Source organism: Salmo salar, chromosome ssa19 (assembly GCF_905237065.1).
Source record: "Salmo salar chromosome ssa19, Ssal_v3.1, whole genome shotgun sequence".
Taxonomy (NCBI): Eukaryota; Metazoa; Chordata; class Actinopteri; order Salmoniformes; family Salmonidae; genus Salmo; species Salmo salar.
In genome coordinates, this window is record NC_059460.1 from 56329952 (window position 1) to 56351172 (window position 21221).

Sequence of the window (21221 nt, forward strand, 5' to 3'; positions counted from 1 at the left end):
AATCACCAGTGGGGTGTTCCTTCAAAGGCCCGGGGAATATCACTTAGAGAGCATCACACCACCATGTGACAGTGAAGAGGTTGAACATGGGGATTATGGTTATTGTGGTCGTGTTCATTTGGCATCAAACGGAAGAAAATGTTCTGAAACAGGGATTAACTACCAATAACAAATGCTTAGTCATTTTCAGTTGCAAAATGTTTTGCTATGATGTGCCCTAAAGAATACGGCCCTTTGTCTCAAAACAATGCCATGTGATCATCCGTCATGGGTAAGGCCCTGTGTTTTGGTTATTCATGTCATATGACCTAGTTTGTTTCCTTATCCAGAAATGAGAATAAGACAAAATCTGAGGATGGTGCTGGACCATCTGACTTAAAGCTTTATCAAACTGTCCCCTTTTTATAAGGTTAAAATCCAGGTCATGTGACATGATTAAACAAAACACAGGGCCCTAGTGATGGGATAGTGACATTCAGTAGTCATATGTTTGATAGCGACAAAAACAAAGCAAGCAAAGGGAGGAAGTCACTGTAAACAATGTTACAGGTAGGTAGCCTATTACTCTAGCAAGGAGCGCTGAAGGTCAATTAACGAACATTACCAGTCAAAAGGTTGGACACATCTACTCATTCCAGGGTTCTTCTTTATTTTTTACTATTTTCTACACCTGTAAAAGAATAGTGAAGACAAACTATTTAATAACACAAATGGAATCATGTCATAACCAATAAAGTGTTAAACAAATCAAAATATTTTATATTTGACATTCTTCAAAGTAGCCACCTTTTGCCTTGATTACAGCTTTGCACAATCTTGGCATTCACTTAACCAGCTTCACGAGGTAGTCACCTGGAATGCCTTGTTAAAAGTTAATTTGTGGAATTTCTTTCCTTCTTAATCCGTTTGAGCCATCAGTTGTGTTGTGACAAGGTAGGGGTGGTATACAGAAGATAGCCCTATTTGGTAAAAGACCAAGTCCATATTATGGCAAGAACAGCTCAAATAAGCAAAGAAAAACGATATTCCATCATTATTTTAAGGTCAGTCAATCCAAAACATTTCAAGAACTTTGAAAGTTTCTTCAAGTGCATTCACAAAAACCATCAAACGCTATGATGAAACTAGGTATTTAAATAGGTATTTACATTTTCATGAGGCGTTATTATAAAGATGACAATATGTACACTTTCTATGAATACTGATTCCAAGATTGTGAAAACATTTAATTTTACAGTTTTGTATTACTGACCATAGAGACTATCAAAATGAAAGAAAACCTACATTTGAATGAATGAAGCAATCAGGATTACATAACAGTTGTTAACCAACTTCGGAGTATCGTAACTGGTATTTCTATGCCAAAGTGATGAAACACCATCTAAGCAGAGTCCCAAGCTTTGAAGTGTGAATCCTAACTTCCACTTTAAGTCTTCTCTTAGTCTCACATTGACACAAGTGCATGACTAAATAAAATGTTGATTTATGTGTGAAGCTGGTTTCGCCCCTGAGTGACTGGGGAAATAGAATCCATGGAGAAGGCAGAGGTGGGAGAGCTGAACCCTGGGCAGTGGGAACCATCAGGGGTCTATAAGGCAAAGCTGGCCTTTGCTGCTACGCTCCTCCCCAGGGGCAGAGTCAGGTCAGTGATGCCCAGGACCACCTTGGGCTTGGCCAGTACAGGAAGCTTCACCAGCTCTGAGACCTGGGGGCAGGCACACAGACAGACGGGACACACACTTCTTACCAGCTGTGGCAGTCTCCAGATTCTAATTATTTATATACAGTTGAAGTCGGAAGTTTACATACACTTAGGTTGTAGTCATTAAAACTCGCTTTTCAACCACTCCACAAATTTCTTGTTAACAAACTATAGTTTTGGCAAGTCGGTTAGGACATCTACTTTGTGCATGACACATTACATTTTCCAACAATTGTTTAGACAGATTATTTCACTTATAATTCACTGTATCACAATTCCAGTGGGTCAGAAGTTTACATACACCAAGTTGACTGTGCCTTTAAACAGCTTGGAAAATTCCAGAAAATTATGTCATGGCTTTAGAAGCTTCTGATAGGCTAATTGACATCATTTGAGTCAATTGGAGGTGTACCTGTGGATGTATTTCAAGGTATACCTTCAAACTCAGTGCCTCTTTGCTTGACATCATGGGAAAATCAAAAGAAATCAGCCAAGACTTCAGAAAAAAATTGTAGACCTCCACAAGTCTGGTTCATCCTTGGGAGCAATTTCCAAATGCCTGAAGGTACCACGTTCATCTGTACAAACAATAGTTATCAAGTATAAACACCATGGGACAACACAGCCATCATACTGCTCAGGAAGAAGACGCGTTCTGTCTCCTAAAGATGAACGTACTTTGGTGCGAAAAGTGCAAATCCATCCCAGAACAACAGCAAAGGACCTTGTGAAGATGCTGGAGGAAAGGGGTACAAAAGATTCTATATCCACAGTAAAACGAGTCCTATATCGACATAACCTGAAAGGCCGTTCAGCAAGGAAGAAGGCACTGCTCCAAAACCGGCCTAAAAAAATCCAGACTGCAGTTTGCAACTGCACATGGGGACAAAGATCGTACTTTTTGGACAAATGTCCTCTGGTCTGATGAAACAAAAAAGGAACTGTTTGGCCATAATGACCATCGTTATGTTTGGAGGAAAAAGGGGGACACTTGCAAGCCGAAGAACACCATCCAAACCGTGAAGCACGGGGGTGGCAGCATCATGTTGTGGGGGTGCTTTGCTGAAGGAGGGACTGGTGCACTTCACAAAATAGATGGCATCATGAGGAAGGTAAATTATGTGGATATATTGAAGGCATCAGTCAGGAAATGAAAGCTTGGTCGCAAATGGGTCTTCCAAATGGACAATGACCCCAAGCATACTTCCAAAGTTGTGGCAAAATGGCCTAAGAACAACACAGTCAAGGTATTGGAGTGGCCATCAGAAAGCTCTGACCTCAATCCTATAGAACATTTGTGGGCAGAACTGAAAAAGCGTGTACGAGCAAGGAGGCCTACAAACCTGACTCAGTTACACCAGCTCTGTCAGGAGGAATAGGCCAAAACTCACCCAACTTATTGTGGGAAGCTTGTGGAAGGCTACCCGAACCGTTTTACCCAAGTTAAACAATTTAAAGGCAATGCTACCAAATACTAATTGAGTGTATGTAAACTTCTGACCCACTGGGCATGTGATGAAAGAAGTAAAAGCTGAAATAGATCACTCTACTATTATTCTGACATTTCACATTCTTAAAATAAAGTGGTGATCCTAACTGACCTAAAACAGGGAATTTGTACAAGGATTAAATGTCAGGAATTGTGAAAAACTGAGTTTAAATGTATTTGGCTAAGGTGTATGTAAACTTCCGACTTCAACTGTAGCTCTTCAAATCATAAAATAATACAATTCAATAAAAGTATGAACAAAGAAACAAGAGGAATGAGAAGTAATTTTTTTTCTTATCATACATTAAAAGCATCATTATAAAAGTGTGGATGTAAGAACGAGGTCAGCTAGAGACTTGGGGTCAGATGTACTAAGATAAAAAAAAACATAGAAGGCAGAAATAGTAAAATTATCGTTATCAGAAGAAATAAAAAAAACTCATCATTGCAGGAATATGTCTCCCCAGAATGTGTTGAGTAAAAATCCCATGTCAGAGGTCACATTCTTACCAAAGTTGCGTAGAACTAACAATCAACTTATCACTACTCTCCTTCCCCTAGACTACCACAGTTCATCTCCCCCACGGTCAACTCCCCTCTCTCCCACTCACCATGGTGAAAGGCATGAACTGCAAGATACTCCCACAGCTGCCCTGTTCCAGGCACTCCACACACTCCTTCATGAGATCTTCAGGAACAGGTTGGCTTTAGAGGGAGAAAGAGAGAGAGCAAAGTGGATGTACTAGAGATGTGGGGCCAGATTTATTAAGAGTTTTTATTTTTTTTTAAATCACATTTTAGTCATTTAGCAGACGCTCTTATCCAGAGCGACTTAATCAAACATATACAGTGGGGGGAAAAAAGTATTTGATCCCCTGCTGATTTTGCACGTTTGCCCACTGACAAAGAAAGGATCAGTCTATGATTTGAATGGTAAGTGTATTTGAACAGTGAGAGACAGGATAACAACAAAAATATCCAGAAAAATGAATGTCAAAAATGTTATAAATTGATTTGCATTTTAATGAGGGAAATAAGTATTTGACCCCCTCTCAATCAGAAAGATTTCTGGCTCCCAGGTGTCTTTTATACAGGTAATGAGCTGAGATTAGGAGCACACCCTTAAAGGGAGTGCTCCTAACCGCAGCTTATTACCTGTAAAAAAGACACCTGTCCACAGAAGCAATCAACCAATCAGATTCCAAACTCTCCACCATGGCCAAGACCAAAGAGTTCTCCAAGGATGTCAGGGACAAGATTGTAGACCTACACAAGGCTGGAATGGGCTACAAGACCATCGCCAAGCAGCTTGGTGAGAAGGTGACAACATTTGATGCGATTATTCGCAAATGGAAGAAACACAAAAGAACTGTCAATATCCCTCTGCCTGGGGCTCCATGCAAGATCTCACCACGTGGAGTTGCAATGATCATGAGAACGGTGAGGAATCAGCCCAGAACTACACGGGAGGATCTTGTCAATGATCTCAAGGCAGCTGGGACCATAGTCACCAAGAAAACAATTGGTAACACACTACGCCGGGAAGGACTGAAATCCTGCAGTGCCCACAAGGTCCTCCTGCTCAAGAATACATATACATGCCCGTCTAAAGTTTGCCAATGAACATCTGAATGACTCAGAGGACACCTGGTGAAAGTGTTGTGGTCAGATGAGACCAAAACGGAGCTCTTTGACATCAACTCAACTCGCCGTGTTTGGAGGAGGAGGAATGCTGCCTATGACCACAAGAACACCATCTCCACCGTCAAACATGGAGGTGGAAACATTATGCTTCGGGGGTGTTTTTCTGCTAAGGGGACAGGACAACTTCACCGCATCAAAGGGACGATGGACGGGGCCATGTACTGTCAAATCTTGGATGAGAACCTCCTTCCCTCAGCCAGGGCATTGAAAATGTGTCGTGGATGGGTATTCCAGCATGACAATGACCCAAAACACACGGCCAAGGCAACAAAGGAGTGGCTCAAGAAGAAGCACATTAAGGTCCTGGAGTGGCCTAGCCAGTCTCCAGACCTTAATCCCATAGAAAATCTGTGGACGGAGCTGAAGGTTCGAGTTGCCAAACGTCAGCCTCGAAACCTTAATGACTTGGAGAAGATCTGCAAAGAGGAGTGGGACAAAATCCCTCCTGAGATGTGTGCAAACCTGGTGGCCCACTACAAGAAACGTCTGACCTCTGTGATTGCCAACAAGGGTTTTGCCACCAAGTACTAAGTCCTGCTTTGCAGAGGGGTCAAATACTTATTTCCCTCATTAAAATGCAAATCATTTTATAAGATTTTTGACATGCGTTTTTCTGGATTTTTTTGTTGTTATTCTGTCTCTCACTGTTCAAATAAACCTACTATTAAAATTATAGACTGATAATTTCTTTGTAAGTGGGCAAACGTACAAAATCATCAGGGGATCAAATACTTTTTTCCCCCACTGTAAGCTAGAATGAAATCGTTATGAGAAGCACTAAAACATTAAAGGCATGCCCTGGTAAGCCATACTGGTAAGCCACAATGCCTAATAGGTGCTAAAGGTTTGAGACCGGCGCATGGTTCTAACCTAGGACGCGGTTGAGAGGGTCCCTCATGTTGACCGTATGGAGCCGACAGGGAGGTGGACATGGAGCGGTCACCTACAACACAACCACAGGAGACAGGGAAAAGATTAAAGGTCATTATAGTGACAATCAACAGGAATGGAGAAAGAGGAAAAAGTGTCTTCATTATCAAAGTCAAGAGAGTAGGGGGGTTATTGTGGTTCATAGGCAGCCAAGGTTAAAGACCCCATATGGAAGTTTTGCAAGCGAGTACGGTTACATGCACACAATAATACGATTATTGTGAAGTCAGATTAATATACTGAACAAAAATATAAATGCAACAATTTCAAAGATTTTACTGAGTTATAGTTCCTATAAGGAAATCAGTCAATTGAAATAAATTCATTAGGCCCTAATCTATGGATTTCACATGACCGGGAATACAAATACGTTCTGTATCTGTTGGTAACAATAAAGGTAGGGGTGTGGATAACATTTTTTTTTAAATCTGTATCCGGTGTGACCACCATTTGCCTCATGCAGCGCGACACCTTCGCATAGAGTTGATCAGGCTGTTGATTGTTGTCCTACTCCTCTTCAATGGGTGGGCGACGTTGCTGGATATTGGCGGGAAGTGGAACACACGGTCGTACACGTCAATCCAGAGCATCCCAAACATGCTCAATGTGTGACATGTCTGGTGAGTATGCAGGCCATGGAAGAAGTGGGACATTTTCAGCTTCCAGGAATTGTGTACAGATGGGGCCATACATTACGCTGAAACATGTGGTGATGGCGGCGGATGAATGGCACATCATCACTGTGCATTCAAATTGCCATCGATAAAATCCAATTGTGTTCGTTGTCCGTAGCTTATGCCTGCCCGTACCATAATCCCGCCACCACCATGGGGCACTCCGTTCACAACGTTATCAGTAAATCGTTCACCCACACGACCCCATAAACGCTGTCTGCCATCTGTCCGGTACAATTGAAACTGGGATTCATCCGTGAAGAGCACACTTCTCTAGCGTGCCAGTGGCCATCGCAGGTGAGCATTTGCCCACTGAAGTCGGTTATGACGCCAAACTGCAGTCAGGTCAAGACCCTGGTGAGGATGACGAGCACACAGATGAGCTTCCCTGAGACTATTTCTGACTGTGTGCAGAAATTCTTCGGTTGTGCAAACCCACAATTTCATCAGCTGTCCGGGTTTCTGGTCTCAGAAGATCCCGCAGGTGAAGAAGCCGGATGTGGAGGTTCTGGGTTGGCGTGGTTACATGTGGTCTGCAGTTGTGAGGCCAGTTGGACGTACTGCCAAATTCTCTAAAATGAAGTTGGAGGCTGCTTATTGTAGAGAAATGAACATTAAATTCTCTGGCAATAGCTCTGGTGGACATTCCTGCAGTCAGCATGCCAATTGCACGCTCCCTCAAATCTTGAGACATCTGTGGCATTGTGTTGTGTGTCAAAACTGCACATTTTAGAGTGGCTTTTTATTGTCCCTAGCACAAGGTGCACCTGTGTAATGATCATGCTGTTGAATCAGCTTCTTGATATGTCACACCTGTCCGGTGGATGGATTATCTTGGCAAAGGAGAAATGCCCACTAACAGCAATGTAAACAAATTTGTGTACAACACTTGTGAGAAATAAGCTTTTTGTGCGTATGGAACATTTCTGGGATCTTTATTTCAGCTCATGAAACATGGGACCATTTGATAAATGTCGAAAATAGCAAATAAACAAATGTTCTACCACAGCAACCATGTTATTTCTGTGACACAAAGTTCAGACACAAAGTTGGTATGTGAAAACTATTTCTAAGATGCATACTCAGTTTTCCCTAACTCACTTCACTCACGCAAAAGAAGGAAGCCCACGCTGCTGGTGCTGGCACATGCGCAGATCAAATACACCGATGTACCTCTGATTAAGGCGTCTACATGTCCTAGTAATTCGAAAGATTGCTCAGAAAACCAGGTGTTTTAATTGGCGTATGCTTACTTCGATTATGACCTTACACCGATTAAGATAAGCAGAGTAAGGCGTTTATATGACTAATGCCATACTCGGCCTACTGCCATAATCAGTTTAAAATCAAATTATTAGTGTGCATGTAAATCAACTCGGTGTATTTTGGTGTCACTGCTCTGACAACCTTATTCAAAGAATCTCTTTACTTCTCAATTCTCTAATTTGCCCTAAATTGGGTCGTCACTAGTTATTACAGCCACAAAGTCATAATTATGGCTAAACCCTACCGGTTTCTACAATTTATCTTCTTAAAATCGGATTGTAAACCTACCTAATCCTAACCTTACTCACACAGCTAAACTTATGAGATAACACTGGTCCTCTTCCCTTATGGATTTCAATTGAAGTACTGGTGTAAGAAATTAAAACATTTAACATATGAGTGAGTCTATGAGGACACTTCCTCCTATTTCAAGTCCATAGTGGGGAAAGACAAGTTTCTAAATGACCTTGTTCCCTCCACTATACATACACATGTCATCCTACTTAATTTAAAGTGAGTGTTTTTCCAAAATGTTCTTCTACACCACCTTCTTGCACACTGCGTTTCTACCTGACACTAATTAGTCCACTAACCCTCGTCGTTCAACAGAAGCGTGCTATTGCTTTCCAGAGTAACGCAATATACTGTGTGATTTGATGCAGGGACGTTTTGTTTCTATACAGAATGGCAGGTTTAAATCATGTTAAGGAAAGTAAATTACGCTTACCTAGTGGAGCTTTTAGAATTGCCCATTTCACCCTGGTGACATAGGAAAAAAAAGTAACCCTTTTTCTTTCGATTATTGTTGAGCACAACATTTTTTGTTTGCCTGTCATTTGGTTTAGAGAACTTGTGTCAACTTGCAGTTGATGGGGGTTCAGAACCCTACTTGTTCTTGAAAACCTTCATGGAATCTGGTTGAATGCAGTCAAACCCCTAAGGTACAGTAAAAAGTAAAACGCCATGTAAATATTGTATTTTGAAACTTGGCTCTCCATAGATACAGTGCCTATGGAAAGTCTACACCCCCCTTTAACCTTTTTCACATTTTGCTACCTTAAAATTACATGTATAAAAGGTATTAAATTACAGATTTTTCATACAGATCTACACAACCGACTCCACATTTTCAAAGTGAAAGAAAGTTATAGAAAATGTTCCAAATAAAAATAAAATAATTTAAAAAACTTAAATAACATAATTGGATAACTCTCCATTAAGATTCTACCACTTTGCACAACTCTTAGGGAAACATATACTCATTATTTTTGTCCAAATTGTTCAAGCTGATTCAATTTGGTTGGGAATCATTAATGGGCAGCAATATTCAAACCATGGCTCTGATTTTCAAGCACATTTAAGTCAGGACTGAGACTAAACAACTCAGGAACACCTATTGGAAAGCCATTCTGGTGTGTTTTTGGCATAAACATTTGAGTAAATGTCTCGCTGAAAAATAAAACTATCCCAGGGTTAGGTATTCAAAAGACTGAGGTGGGGTTTCCTCTAACTTTTTACATGAGCTTTGCTCCATTCATATTTATATTGATCCTGAAAAACTCCACAATCCTGGTCGATGACAAGCATACCCATAACATGCCATCACAATACTTGAAAATAGAGAGGGTTCACTCTGTGTTGTATTGGATTTGACCCAAACCTGTAGTTTTTAATTTAAGCCAAAAAGTGAATTGATTTGCCGTGTTGTCTTGCAGTATTACTTAACAGCCTTACTGCAAACAGAATAATTTGGAGTGGATTTTTTAACACAGGCTTCTTTCTTTTCACCTTGTCTAAAGGCCATATTATGGGTTGAATGCAATGTTGTTGATCCCTTTGTATTTTCAAGTATTGTATGCGTTTTTTAAATTTATGATTATAAAAATTTTAAAAATCTTAACATGTTCTATAACTTTCTTTCATATCATTTCTATCTGCAACTTTACACAACGTCTGCCTGCTGAACCGGTCCCTGATGTACTTTGTTTGACACCAGAGAGCAGCAGTCTCACCTAGACTAGAGAGGACCACCGGCTCGTCCTCGTTGGAGCTGAGCAGACGGAACCCTGCTGTACAGGGACCATGTATAACTAGGGCCGGCTTCCCAGGCACAGATTAAGCCTAGCCCTGGACTAATGAGGAATCTCAATTTAAAAGTGTTTTTTTTTGGCCAGGACTAGGTTTAATCTGTGTTCTGGAAACTGGCCTCTACAGTCACCTATTAAGCCAGATAGCAAGTCCCTATGACTTAGCTAGCTAGCACATGGCACATTATCATAGCATTGTCATTGAGAATCCGAGAAACTAGACTAGGAGGACTCAGTCTTACTTAGCCAGGGCCTTGCTGGGCGGGTCTGCCAGGCTGTGCCAGTAGGCCGAGTCTGTGAGCAGGATGTGGCCCAGCAGGGTGAAGGTGATCTGCTGGGTGTCCAGGCAGAAAATGCTGTAAAGCAACTCCACCACCCGGTTGGCCCACTCCTGGTGAGTCTCCTTCAGCAGCTCCTGAGACACATAGGAAGTAGGAATGAGAAATGGATTGATACATAGCCTAAATGATATACAGTAAGAGTAAATACACACACAGCGACAGACACGCATTCAAATAATGTATTAAAAAAAATATACTTTAATGACTAGTCAAACTAAAAAAAAAACGTCCCTTTTTCAGGACCCTGTCTTTCAAAGATAATTCGTAAAAATCAAAATAACTTCACAGATCGTCATTGTAAAGGGTTTAAACACTGTTTCCCATGCTTTTTAAAATGAACCACAAACAATTAATGAACATGCACCTGTAGACGGTTGTTAAGACACTAACAGCTTACAGACGGTAGGCAATTAAGGTCACAGTTATGAAAACTTAGGACACTAAAGAGGCCTTACTACTGACTCTGAAAAACACCAAAAGAAAGATGCCCAGGGTCCCTGCTCATATGTGTGAACGTTCCTCAGGCATGCTGCAAGGAGGCTTGAGGACTGCAGATGTGGCCAGGGCAATAAATTGCAATGTCTGTACTGTGAGACGCCTAAGACAGCGCTACAGGGAGACAAGACGGACAGCTGATCATCCTCGCAGTGGCAGACCACCTGTAACAACACCTGCACAGGATCGGTACATCTGAACATCACACCTGCGGGACAGGTACAGAATGGCAACAACAACTGCCCGAGTTACACCAGGAACGCGCAATCCCTATATCAGTGCTCAGACTGTCCGCAATAGGCTGAGCGAGGCTGGACTGAGGGCTTGTAAGCCTGTTGTAAGGAAGATCCTCACCAGACATCACAGGCAACAGCGTTGCCTATGGGATAAAACCCACCGTTGCTGGAACAGACAGGACTGGCAAAAAGTGCTCTTCACTGACGAGTCGCAGTTTTGTCTCACCAGGGGTGATGGTCGGATTCGCGTTTATCGTCGAAGGAATGAGCATTACACCGAGGCCTGTACTCTGGAGCGGGATCGTTTTGGAGGTGGAGGGTCCGTCATGGTCTGGGGCGGTGTGTCACAGCATCATCGGACTGAGTTTTTTGTCATTGCAAGCGATCTCAATGCTGTGCGTTACAGGGAAGACATCCTTCATGTGGTACCCTTCCTGCAGGCTCATCCTGATATGACCCTCCAGCATGACAATGCCACCAGCCATACTGCTCGTTCTGTGTGTGATTTCCTGCAAGACAAGAATGTCAGTGTACTGCCATGGTCAGCAAATAGCCCGGATCTCAATCCCATTGAGCACGTCTGGGACCTGTTGGATCGGAGGGTGAGGGCTAGGGCCTTGGCCATTCCCCCCAGAAATGTCTGGGAACTTGCAGGTGTATTGGTAGAAGAGTGGGGTAACATCTCACAGCAAGAACTGGCAAATCTGGTGCAGTCTATGAGGAGATGCACTGCAGTACTTAATGCAGCTGGTGGCCACACCAGATACTGACTGTTACTTTTGATTTTGACCCCCCCCCCCTTTGTTCAGGGACACATTAGTCACGTCTGTGGAACTTGTTCAGTTTATGTCTCCGTTGTTGAATCTTATGTTCATACAAATATTTACACATGTTAAGTTTGCTGAAAATAAACAGTTGACAGTGAGAGGATGTTTCTTTTCTTGCTGAGTAAATTTTTTGGGGGAAAAGTGTAGGCCATTTAAAAACGTAAAAGCTTGGTTAAAATAAAAACATCTATATCCATGTGAATTTTGTTACATGCAAGGATAGACCATCCCAATAAGTTATTTTTTATTTTAAAAACAATTCCTAACATAGTTATGACAGCGCGTTGAGCTACTGGTGCTTCAGACACGTGGCTTTGTTTACAATTAGGCTGCGTCTTTTGGTGGTTTTATGCCTCGTTCACGTGCTACACTGGAACTCTGAAATGTCAGACTTGCTGACTTGTTAAATGTGTCACGTGTATAACTACAACCAGTTAGCAAGTCTAAAATTTGACGTCATCGATGCACTTATTGATGAAGCCAATGACTGATGGTGTACTCCGGAACATATTCCAGTCTGCTAGCAAAACAGTCCTGTAGCTTAGCATTGGCTTCTTCTGACCACTTTTTTTATTGATCGAGTCACTGGTGCTTCCTGCTTTTGCTTGCAAGCAGGAATCAGGAGGATAGAATAATGGTCAAATTTGCTAAATGAAGGGGGATGGAGAGATTTGTATGCGTCTCTGTGTGTGGAGTAAAGGTGGTCTATTGTTTTTTTCCCCCTCTGGTTGCACATTTAACATGCTGATAGAAATTTGGTAAGACGGAATTAAGCTCCCTGCATTAAACTCCCCGGCTACTAGGTGCACCGCCTCTGGGTGAGCGTTTTCCTGTTTGCTTATGGTGGAATACAGCTCATTCAGTGATGTCTTAGTGCCAGTATCAGTCTGTGGTGGTATGTAGACAGCTACGAAAAATACAGATGAAATTCTCTCTAGGTAGATAAGTGTGGTCTACAGCTTATCATGAGATACTCTACCTCAGGCGAGCAAAACCTTGAGACTTCCTTAGACATCGTGCACGAGCTGTTCTGTTCAGCCATGACTCTGTGAAGCATAAGAGATTACAGTTTTGAATGTCCCGTTGGTAGTTTAATCTTCCGCGTAGGTCATCGATTTTATTTTCCAAAGATTGCACGTTTGCTAGCAGAATGGAAGGAAGTGGGGGTTTATTCAATTGCCAACACATTTTCAGAAGGGAGCTCGCCCTCTGGCCCCTTTTTCTCCGCCTTCTCTTCACACAAACGATGGGGATCTAGGCCTGTTCCCGGGGAAGCAGTAAAAAAATTCACATCGGACTCATTAAAGGAAAAAAAGGATTCTGCCAGTCCGTGGTGAGTAACCGCAGTTCTGATGTACAGAAGTTATTTTCGGTCATAAGAGATGGTAGCAGCAACATTATGAACAAAATAAGATAAAAAAAAAGTTAAACGCAAAGACAAACAAAACCATAATTGGTTAGGAATACGTCAAACGTCAGCCTTGTTCTCCAGCGCCATCTTGTATCAATAGTTTCTTTCTCATGTTGAGTTTTACATGAAAAGGCAATTTATGTTTGTAACACATTTATCCCTCCAGTGAGGCTTGACACATTACAACTGTTTTCTATTTTCCCCCTCCCTCCATTTCAAATAGACGGATTAAACCACGTGCACCTAAAGCAGTTTCCACAGACATTTTGGGACATACAGTACCAGTCAAAAGTTGACACATCTACTCATGCAGGGTTCTTTATATTGTAGAATAACAGCAAAGACATCAACACTATTAAATAGCACATATGGAATTATGTAGTAACCAGAAGTGTTTAATCAAAAAATATTTTAGATTCTTCAAAGTAGCCACCCTTTGCCTTGACAGCTTTGCACACATTCTTGCACACTCTCTGAACTAGCTTCACCTGGAATGCTTTTCCAACAGTCTTTAAGGAGTCCCCACATGTTGAGCACTTTTCCTTCTCTCTGCGGTCAAACTCATCCCAAACCATCTCAATTGGATTGAGGCCAGGTGATTGTGAAGGTTAGGTCATCTGATGCAGCACTCCATCCTGCTCCTTCTTGGTCAAACAGCCCTTAAGCAGCCTGAAAGTGTGTTGGGTCATTGTCCTGTTGAAAAATAAATGATAGTCCCACTAAGCGCAAGCCAGATGGGATGGAGTATCGCTGCAGAATGCTGTGGTAGCCATGCTGATTAAGTGTGCCTTGAAGATTTCCAGTCTAATGTCCATTGCTGGTGTTTCTTAGCCCAAGCAAGTCTTCTTATTGGTGTCTTTTAGTAGTAGTTTCTTTGCAGCAATTCAACCACGAAGGCCGGATTTATGCAGTCTCCTCTGAACAATTGTTGAGATGTGTGTTATTTGAACTCCGTGAAGCATTTATTTGGGCTGCAACTTCTGAGGCTGGTAACTAATGAACTTATCCTCTGCAGCAGAGGTAACTCTGGGTCTTCCTTTCCTGTGGTGGTTTCATCATAGTCAACTCATCATAGCGCTTGATGGTTTTTGGAACTGCACTTGAAGAAACTTTCAATGTTCCTGAAATTATCCGGATTGACTGACCGTCATGTCTTAATAAGGATCAGACCCTTTTTTAAAATTTGCCTAAAATGACATACCCAAATCTAACTGCCTGTATCTCAGGACCTGAAGCAAGGATATGCATATTCTTGATACCATTTGAAAGGAAACACTGATGCTTGTGGAAATGTGAAATTAATGTAGGAAAATATATCCCACTATATCTGGTGTCACGAACTGGCTCAAAGTTCAAAAAAGGGAGACAATATGGAGATAAAGAATAACAAAACATATTTATTAACTAAAGTAAACTAAATACAATTAACAATGGTGTGTCAGTAATCAGTAGTGTGAGTGGTTGCGTGCATAAATGTGATAATGAGGAGTGTTGAAAGGTGCCAACGCGAACTGCCACAAAAAATGCCACAACCAAAATCTATCAGTGTCTGCATAGAGAGTCTCAATGAATGTGGAAGTGGTGCATTTATCCCAGGACTCACCCGGCCCCAGGTGTCCCATGTTGCTGACGACCCTCCCAGCTCCGCCTACCGACATCCTATTAAGGAAAACAAGAGCAAAGAGAACGAATTCGGCAGACAGAGTGGGAGGGTCAGACTGACCATCTCTTCCCGCCCATCAACAGGTAGTTGAGCGAGAAGACTGTCTAAAATAGCCAAGGTCTGAATTTCTCAATCTACCCTGCAGTATGCAATCGTCAGGACCATCTTCCTCCCCATGCACAGACCTAGCATGACAAGAACCCAGCGAAATAACGGTATCAGGCAAAAGAACAGGTTATCCGTCCTTTGTAGACTCCCACTGTTCAGCATCAGAAGAATGTGCATAACAGGGTTTTAACAAATTTACATGGCACAGTTGGTGTGCTTTTCTCCGTTCTGGAGTGGCAACTAGATAGTTTTGCTCAGTGCACTGGCACACAACCGTATATGGACCTTGAAACTTGGCTTGAAAAGGAGAACCAACAATTGGCAGCAGAGCAAGAACCTGGTCACCTGGACTAAAGTGACGAGGCTCAGTTCGCCAATCAAATATGCCCTTCATCCTCTCCTGTGAAGATAGCTTCTCTTTAGCCATTTCACCAGCGGCGTACAGGCGTCGCCGGAAATCACACAAGATAACAGGGACTGAGGGGGCTCGGAAGACTTCTAGTCATCCTGGAGAACAGATAGAAGTCCACGCACCCTATGTCCAAACAAGGTCATTTGGCCTGAAACCCATGCTGTCCTGTGAAACCGCTCTAGTGGCTAACAGTAACCAAGGCAACCCCTCCTCCCAATCCATCTCAGTACAATAAGCTCTCAACAAAGACTTAAGTGTTTATTGGAAACGTTCCAGCGTGCCTTGACTTTGCATGTGATAGGCACTAGACAAAGTGTTTAATATGGAGCTGTTGGAGAACCTGACCAAACAGATTAGAGGTGAAATCAGATCCTTGATCACTGAATGACCTTCGGGATTCCAAACAGTGAGAGAAACTGAGTAAAAGCTTTTAGCACAGACTTAGTTGTGATAGACCGGAGAGGATAGGCAGCAGGAAACCTAGTGGTCTGACACATCAGTGAACAGGTAACTACTACCCTTTTTAGAACGAGGCAGAGGACCAACACAGTCAATCAGATACTCAAAAGGTTGGCTGAGTACAGGAAACAGTGGTACTGGCTTAATAGCTTGATTAGGTTTACCAGTTAATTGAAAGGTGTGAAGTTTTGATGAACTCAGAAACATCCCTCTTTAACCTAGGCCAAAAGAAATAACCTACAATCACATTAGGACTTCCTCACACCCACATGTCCAGCAATGTCATTGTGGGAAGTTGTCAACACCAACTCACGACGCTTAACTGGTACAACAACCTGACTAATCGCCTCCCCCAGAAAACAACTAACATGACACCCACTTTCTCATCAGGACATCCTCCTGGAGAAAATAGCCATGGGCGACATCTCCCAACTGTTCCACAGGCACAATTTGGTCACGCAACTCTTCTAATGTGGGGTCAGCCTGTTGCGCCTTGATTAGATCAGAGCGGAGTACAGACAACGGAATAACAGGGAAAGTAGTGACAGATTTCTTTGTCGCATTCTCGTTAGCTGGCGCAATGACCAGGTCGCCACGGCTCATAGAACACGTCACTGCACACAAAGAACACCTCTAGGAAACTCCACGCACTATCAGGAATCCCTACAAATAACGGCTTAGCGGAAACCACTAGAGATGTAAACACGACAGGCCATACACGCTCACCATCCAAGTTATTCCCAAGGATAAAGTCAATACCCTCAATAGGCAACGAAGGCGCACCCCCACAATAACCTCACCTTTCACCAGTCCACAATCCAACATCAGTTTATGCAATGGAACTGACAGTGTTCAAACCTATTCCCCGAATCAGCTTCAGCAGAGAAGGGTAACAGACTCCAACAAACGATTCAGAGGAACCTGTGTCTCAGGATCTTGACTGGCACTAGGTCCTTACTCCCTAACAGACACAAAACCCTCCGTTATGAAAGGTAAATAGTCCGGGTCAATATGGACTTTCACATGCCCCTGGGCATGAGACAATGTGTCAGGAGCGAACTGATGTGGAACAGGCGCAGCTAATGCCGTAGGCTTAGATTTAACGTAAGCGCATGTACTGAATTTACCGCTAGCCCTGAGAACCGGACATTCGTTTTTCCAATGACCCAAACCTTGACAGTAGTGACACTCTTGACCAAAGTCAGCTTTACCATGGGAGTCAGGCTCAACCCTAGTTGAATGAAACTCTGGCCGTGAACCAAAGTATCTCGTGAGCGAGGCCCAAATCTCACCGAACTCCCCCTCAAACTCTGAATACAGGACTCTGCAAAGACACTTGTGAGTCAAAAGATACTCGTCTGCCAAATCCGCACCTTCAGCGACAGTCTTTACTTTTCGTTCGTTAATGTACGTGGCTATATGATCAGGGATTGTGTCCTTAAATTGCTCTAGCATAATCAAATCACACAGCCCTTGGAAAGTCATAACTGCAGAGGCAGAACACCAACGATTAAACTGTAAAGAACTCGCGCACTCAACATGAGTCTGTTTATTATCCCTTTTTAAAGGTCTAAATCGTTGGCAGTAAGCCTCAGGGACCAATTCGTAAGTCTAACAGCCATTTTAACCTTATCATAACTGACACTGTCGGCTACACTAAGAGCCGAATATGCTTCCTGCGCTTTACCAGTCAACACACACTGCAACATTAAAGTGCGGTCAGAATCCAGCCAACTCCTAGCGTCAGCAACACGCTCAAACAACAAAAATAATGTCTCAGGGTCCTTCTCATTAAATTTAGGCAACAACCGTAAGTTAAACAATATCAAATGTGTCCGGGGCACAACCAAAAGAGGAACAACCCCCTAGGTAAATCTGGGTCATCTTCCCAGAGCAAACTCAGCCCTGAGAGCTTTCCTTCCCTAACCAGCTCTAGCCGCTCTTGTTGCAGCGTGATTTTAGCACTAAATCCTGTTTAAATGCCAATTATTTTTCATATTTTACACGGTCATGCTCTAGCTTCTCACGCTCATGCTGTAACAGAAGCAGTTTTTTCTGCTGTTCAGAAAGACGACTAACAGATGGAGCAGCCATTGTAACGTTACGGGGAGAGGCGAGTCCTCAGCAGAGGCTGCCCTAGTGGTAACTACAAGAATACCACTCCATCAGATTGGCCTTCGATATTAACCTAATAGAATTTGACGTTTATCACTCATTTCAACCTTGTAGTGTTCAGCGATCTTCAACAGCTGTTCTGTAGTACATAATTCTAACAGTTCCTCTGATGGAAAGCGAAATGAACTTGTCTACATTAGGCGCCATAGTCAGAAGTAAACACAAAAAAAAATCTTGCTCTTCCCCTCTGCTGAACACACCAGACCGGACCACAAGAGAAGTAACAATCACACTGGGCACCACAAAAGAGCGATATCTATGGAGCTTCCCCAAAACCTACAGTAACTCAACCCTAGTCTTCGTGCAGATTTTCAGTGGGTAATTACACACTGTAGCCTGCTGGCAAAGAAATAAACCACCCAACACGCTGGCAGATTCCCCCAAGCCACGGGTGTGCCCCCGTGACAACTGCTCAGTCCACAAACAACAATAACAATGCCCAACGTATTCCAAAATGAAACAGGTTGCTAAGCCTAACAGGGGAAAAAGGCTTTAGCTCCGGGTAGTAAATGTTACTACCCTACCCAAATCTTCCATTGAGGTACACAGCCGACCGTATTCACCTCCTCGGACCGATGTCCCAACAGCGAGTAGATCAAGAGAGTCTCCAACCTGGGCAAGGGCTTGGAAACTAACCAATGTACTCTCCAATGCAGCACACAACCCACTATCCACCGCAGTGGCAAGTTCACCAAACATACAAAGGTAACCAATACTGGGCACCAAACATTACAACTCAAACAAGCTGTAACAAAAACTGCAAACAAAGCACATAGAGTTGAACATTAACTCCACGTTTTCTCCCAAACACAATACCTTCAAGATCCCGGATGAGCCCCCACTTGTCACGAACCGGCTCAAAGTTCTTAACAAAAAGGGAGACAACGTGGAGATAAGGAATAACAAAATATATTTATTAACTAATTACAATTAACAATTGTGTGTGTGTCAGTAATGTAAGTGAGTGGTTGCGTGCATAAATGTGATATAGAGTGGTGTTAAAAGGTGCCAACGCAAACAGCCACAAAAAAAATGCCACTACCAAAATCTATCAGTGTATGCATGGAGAGAGTCTCCTCAATGAATGGGGAAGTGGTGCATTTATCCTGGGACACACCCGGGCCCAGGTGTGTCCCACGTTGCTGACGACCCTCCCAGCTCCGCCCACCGACATCCTATTAAGGAAAACAAGAGCAAAGAGAAAGAATTCGGCAGACAGAGTGGGAGGGTCGTCACACTGGTAAAACATTATAAAGAAAAAAACATGTTTATTTTTTAAATCTTTGAAATGCAAGAGAAAGGCCACAATGTAATATTCCAGGCTAGGCGCAATTTAGATTTTGGCCACTAGATGGTAGCAGTGTATGGGCAACGTTTTAGACTGATTCAATGAACCATTGCATTTCTGTTCAAAATGTTGTATCAAGACTGCCCAAATGTGCCTAATTGGTTTAATAATACATTTTAAAGTGCACTCTCCTCAACTGTGCACTCTCCTCAAACAATAGCATGGTATTCCTTCACTATAATAGCTACTGTAAAATTGGACAGTGCAGTAAGATTAACAATATTTTAATCTTTCTGCCCATATCAGATATGAGTGTGTCCTGGGAAATGTTATATGTACTTACAACCTCATGCTAATAACATTAGCTTACGTTAGCTCAACGGTTCCGCGGGGGGGACACCGATCCTGTAGAGCTTTTAAAATAATGGACTGTCGTTTCTCTTTGCTTATTTGAGCTGTTCTTGCCATAATATGGACTTGGTCTTTTACCAAATAGGGCTATCTTCTGTATACCACCCCTCACAACACAACTGATTGACTCAAACGTATTAAGGAAAGAAATTCCACAAATTAACTTTTAACAAGGCACACCTGTTAATTGAAATGCATTCCAGATGACTACCTCATGAAGCTGGTTGAGACAATGCCAAGAGTGTGCAAAGCTGTCATCATGGCAAAGGGTGGCTATTTTGAAAAATCTATCATCTAAAATATATTTTGATTTGTTTAACATTTTTTGGGGTTGCTACATGATGTGTGTTATTTCATAGTTTTGATTTCTTCACTATTATTCTACAATGTAGAAAATAGTAAAAATAAAGAAAAACCCTGGAATGAGTAGGTGTGTCCAAACTTTTGACTGGTACTGTAGATCAATGCAAAACCACCAGCAAACAGGTTATTCATACACTGTAGACTGAAATGCAACACTATAGGCTTGCTAGCACTAGCAGCCACACAGAAGTAATTTACTTAGCCAAGACAGGAACAAATCAATTGTACTATATTTCTTACATTTACGAACACACATACACCTAATGTCGATGCACAACGGCATTGAATAAGTGGGAAAATGTAGGACGGAGATGGGCCTGCCATGGTGGGGCACGACATGGCAGTTCAGCACAGCAACAGCAACAACGCCAAAGACAAGAACATTAAGCGCTGCTCGCTCAACATCAAGCGGAAAAAGTGCTCCAAGAAGGTGCAACCTAATGAGAACAACCAGAACAACATGATCCACCTCAACAACGAGAACCTGGAGAAGCCGCAGTCCTGCACCAACCTGTCCACTCTCACCCAGGATCAGAGCACCCCAGACCTAGTAAAGGGCTCTGACAACACCTCCTCGCCGGTCAAGAAGGCTCCCCTGAACAATTACTTTGTGGCCCTGACACACCCAAGAGGCTGATGGTCCAGGCCTCCACTGGCGAGCCACTGCGTTGCCTGGGTTAGTTCCTGTGCCGGCACTGCTACCGGCTCCAGAACCTGTCCCAACGACCCAGGGCTGTGGCTGCAGAGTGTGGACCGCTTCCTGCTCAGCCACGGCTGGGGGAACCAGAGCACCCTCGCCCCGGCCAACGTGGTTTTTGTCTTAATGCTTTGTCGCAAGGTGGTCTCCTCGGAGGTGGCCATAGAGCACCAGCTGCAGGACGTTGTGATCACCTGCTTCTACCGGACTTGCTCCTACGTGGGCAACGAGATCTCCTACCCACTGAGACCCTTCCTGGTGGAGACCTTCAGGGAGATCTCCTGGGACCGCTGCCTGTCCATCATCAACCTGATGAGTGGCAACATGGTCCAGATGAAAACGGACCCGCACTACTTCTTCCAGCTGTTTGCCGACCTGAAGAACGAGAGGCAGCACATCACCTGTGCAATGAGAGGTGACAAAACTCTAGATTACTCTTTACAAGGCCCTCCAACGCCCTCCATTTGGCAAATCAGACCATAA

General features: G+C 43.0%; 1 protein-coding gene and 1 pseudogene across 1 annotated transcript; one reads left to right on the top strand and one right to left on the bottom strand.

Moving 5' to 3' along the window:
- Positions 1 to 1021: 1021 nt before the first annotated feature.
- Positions 1022 to 12771, bottom strand: LOC106579254 (mediator of RNA polymerase II transcription subunit 24-like). Its single transcript, XM_045702529.1, has 6 exons — positions 12731 to 12771; positions 10095 to 10267; positions 8493 to 8524; positions 5766 to 5838; positions 3803 to 3896; positions 1022 to 1705 (listed from the first exon to the last, which is right to left on the bottom strand). Exons 1-6 carry the CDS (start codon positions 12764 to 12766, stop codon positions 1589 to 1591), a joined length of 525 nt encoding a protein of 174 aa, XP_045558485.1. The 5' UTR covers positions 12767 to 12771; the 3' UTR covers positions 1022 to 1588.
- A 4044-nt stretch (positions 12772 to 16815) lies between these two features.
- LOC106579253 (cyclin-dependent kinase 5 activator 1-like) lies at positions 16816 to 21221 on the top strand (annotated as a pseudogene).

What these genes read in the sequence shown, in the direction of transcription:
- LOC106579254 (XM_045702529.1), bottom strand. Translation starts at nt 12,766, where the DNA reads ATGTCTAAGGAAGTCTCAAGGTTTTGCTCGCCTGAG. An exon ending in CAAGGTTTTGCTCGCCTGAG is followed by an intron (nt 10,268 to 12,730) that starts GTAGAGTATCTC and finishes TATGTGTCTCAG; the next exon opens with GAGCTGCTGAAGGAGACTCA. An exon ending in AGTTCATGCCTTTCACCATG is followed by an intron (nt 1,706 to 3,802) that starts GTGAGTGGGAGA and finishes GCCTGCCCCCAG; the next exon opens with GTCTCAGAGCTGGTGAAGCT.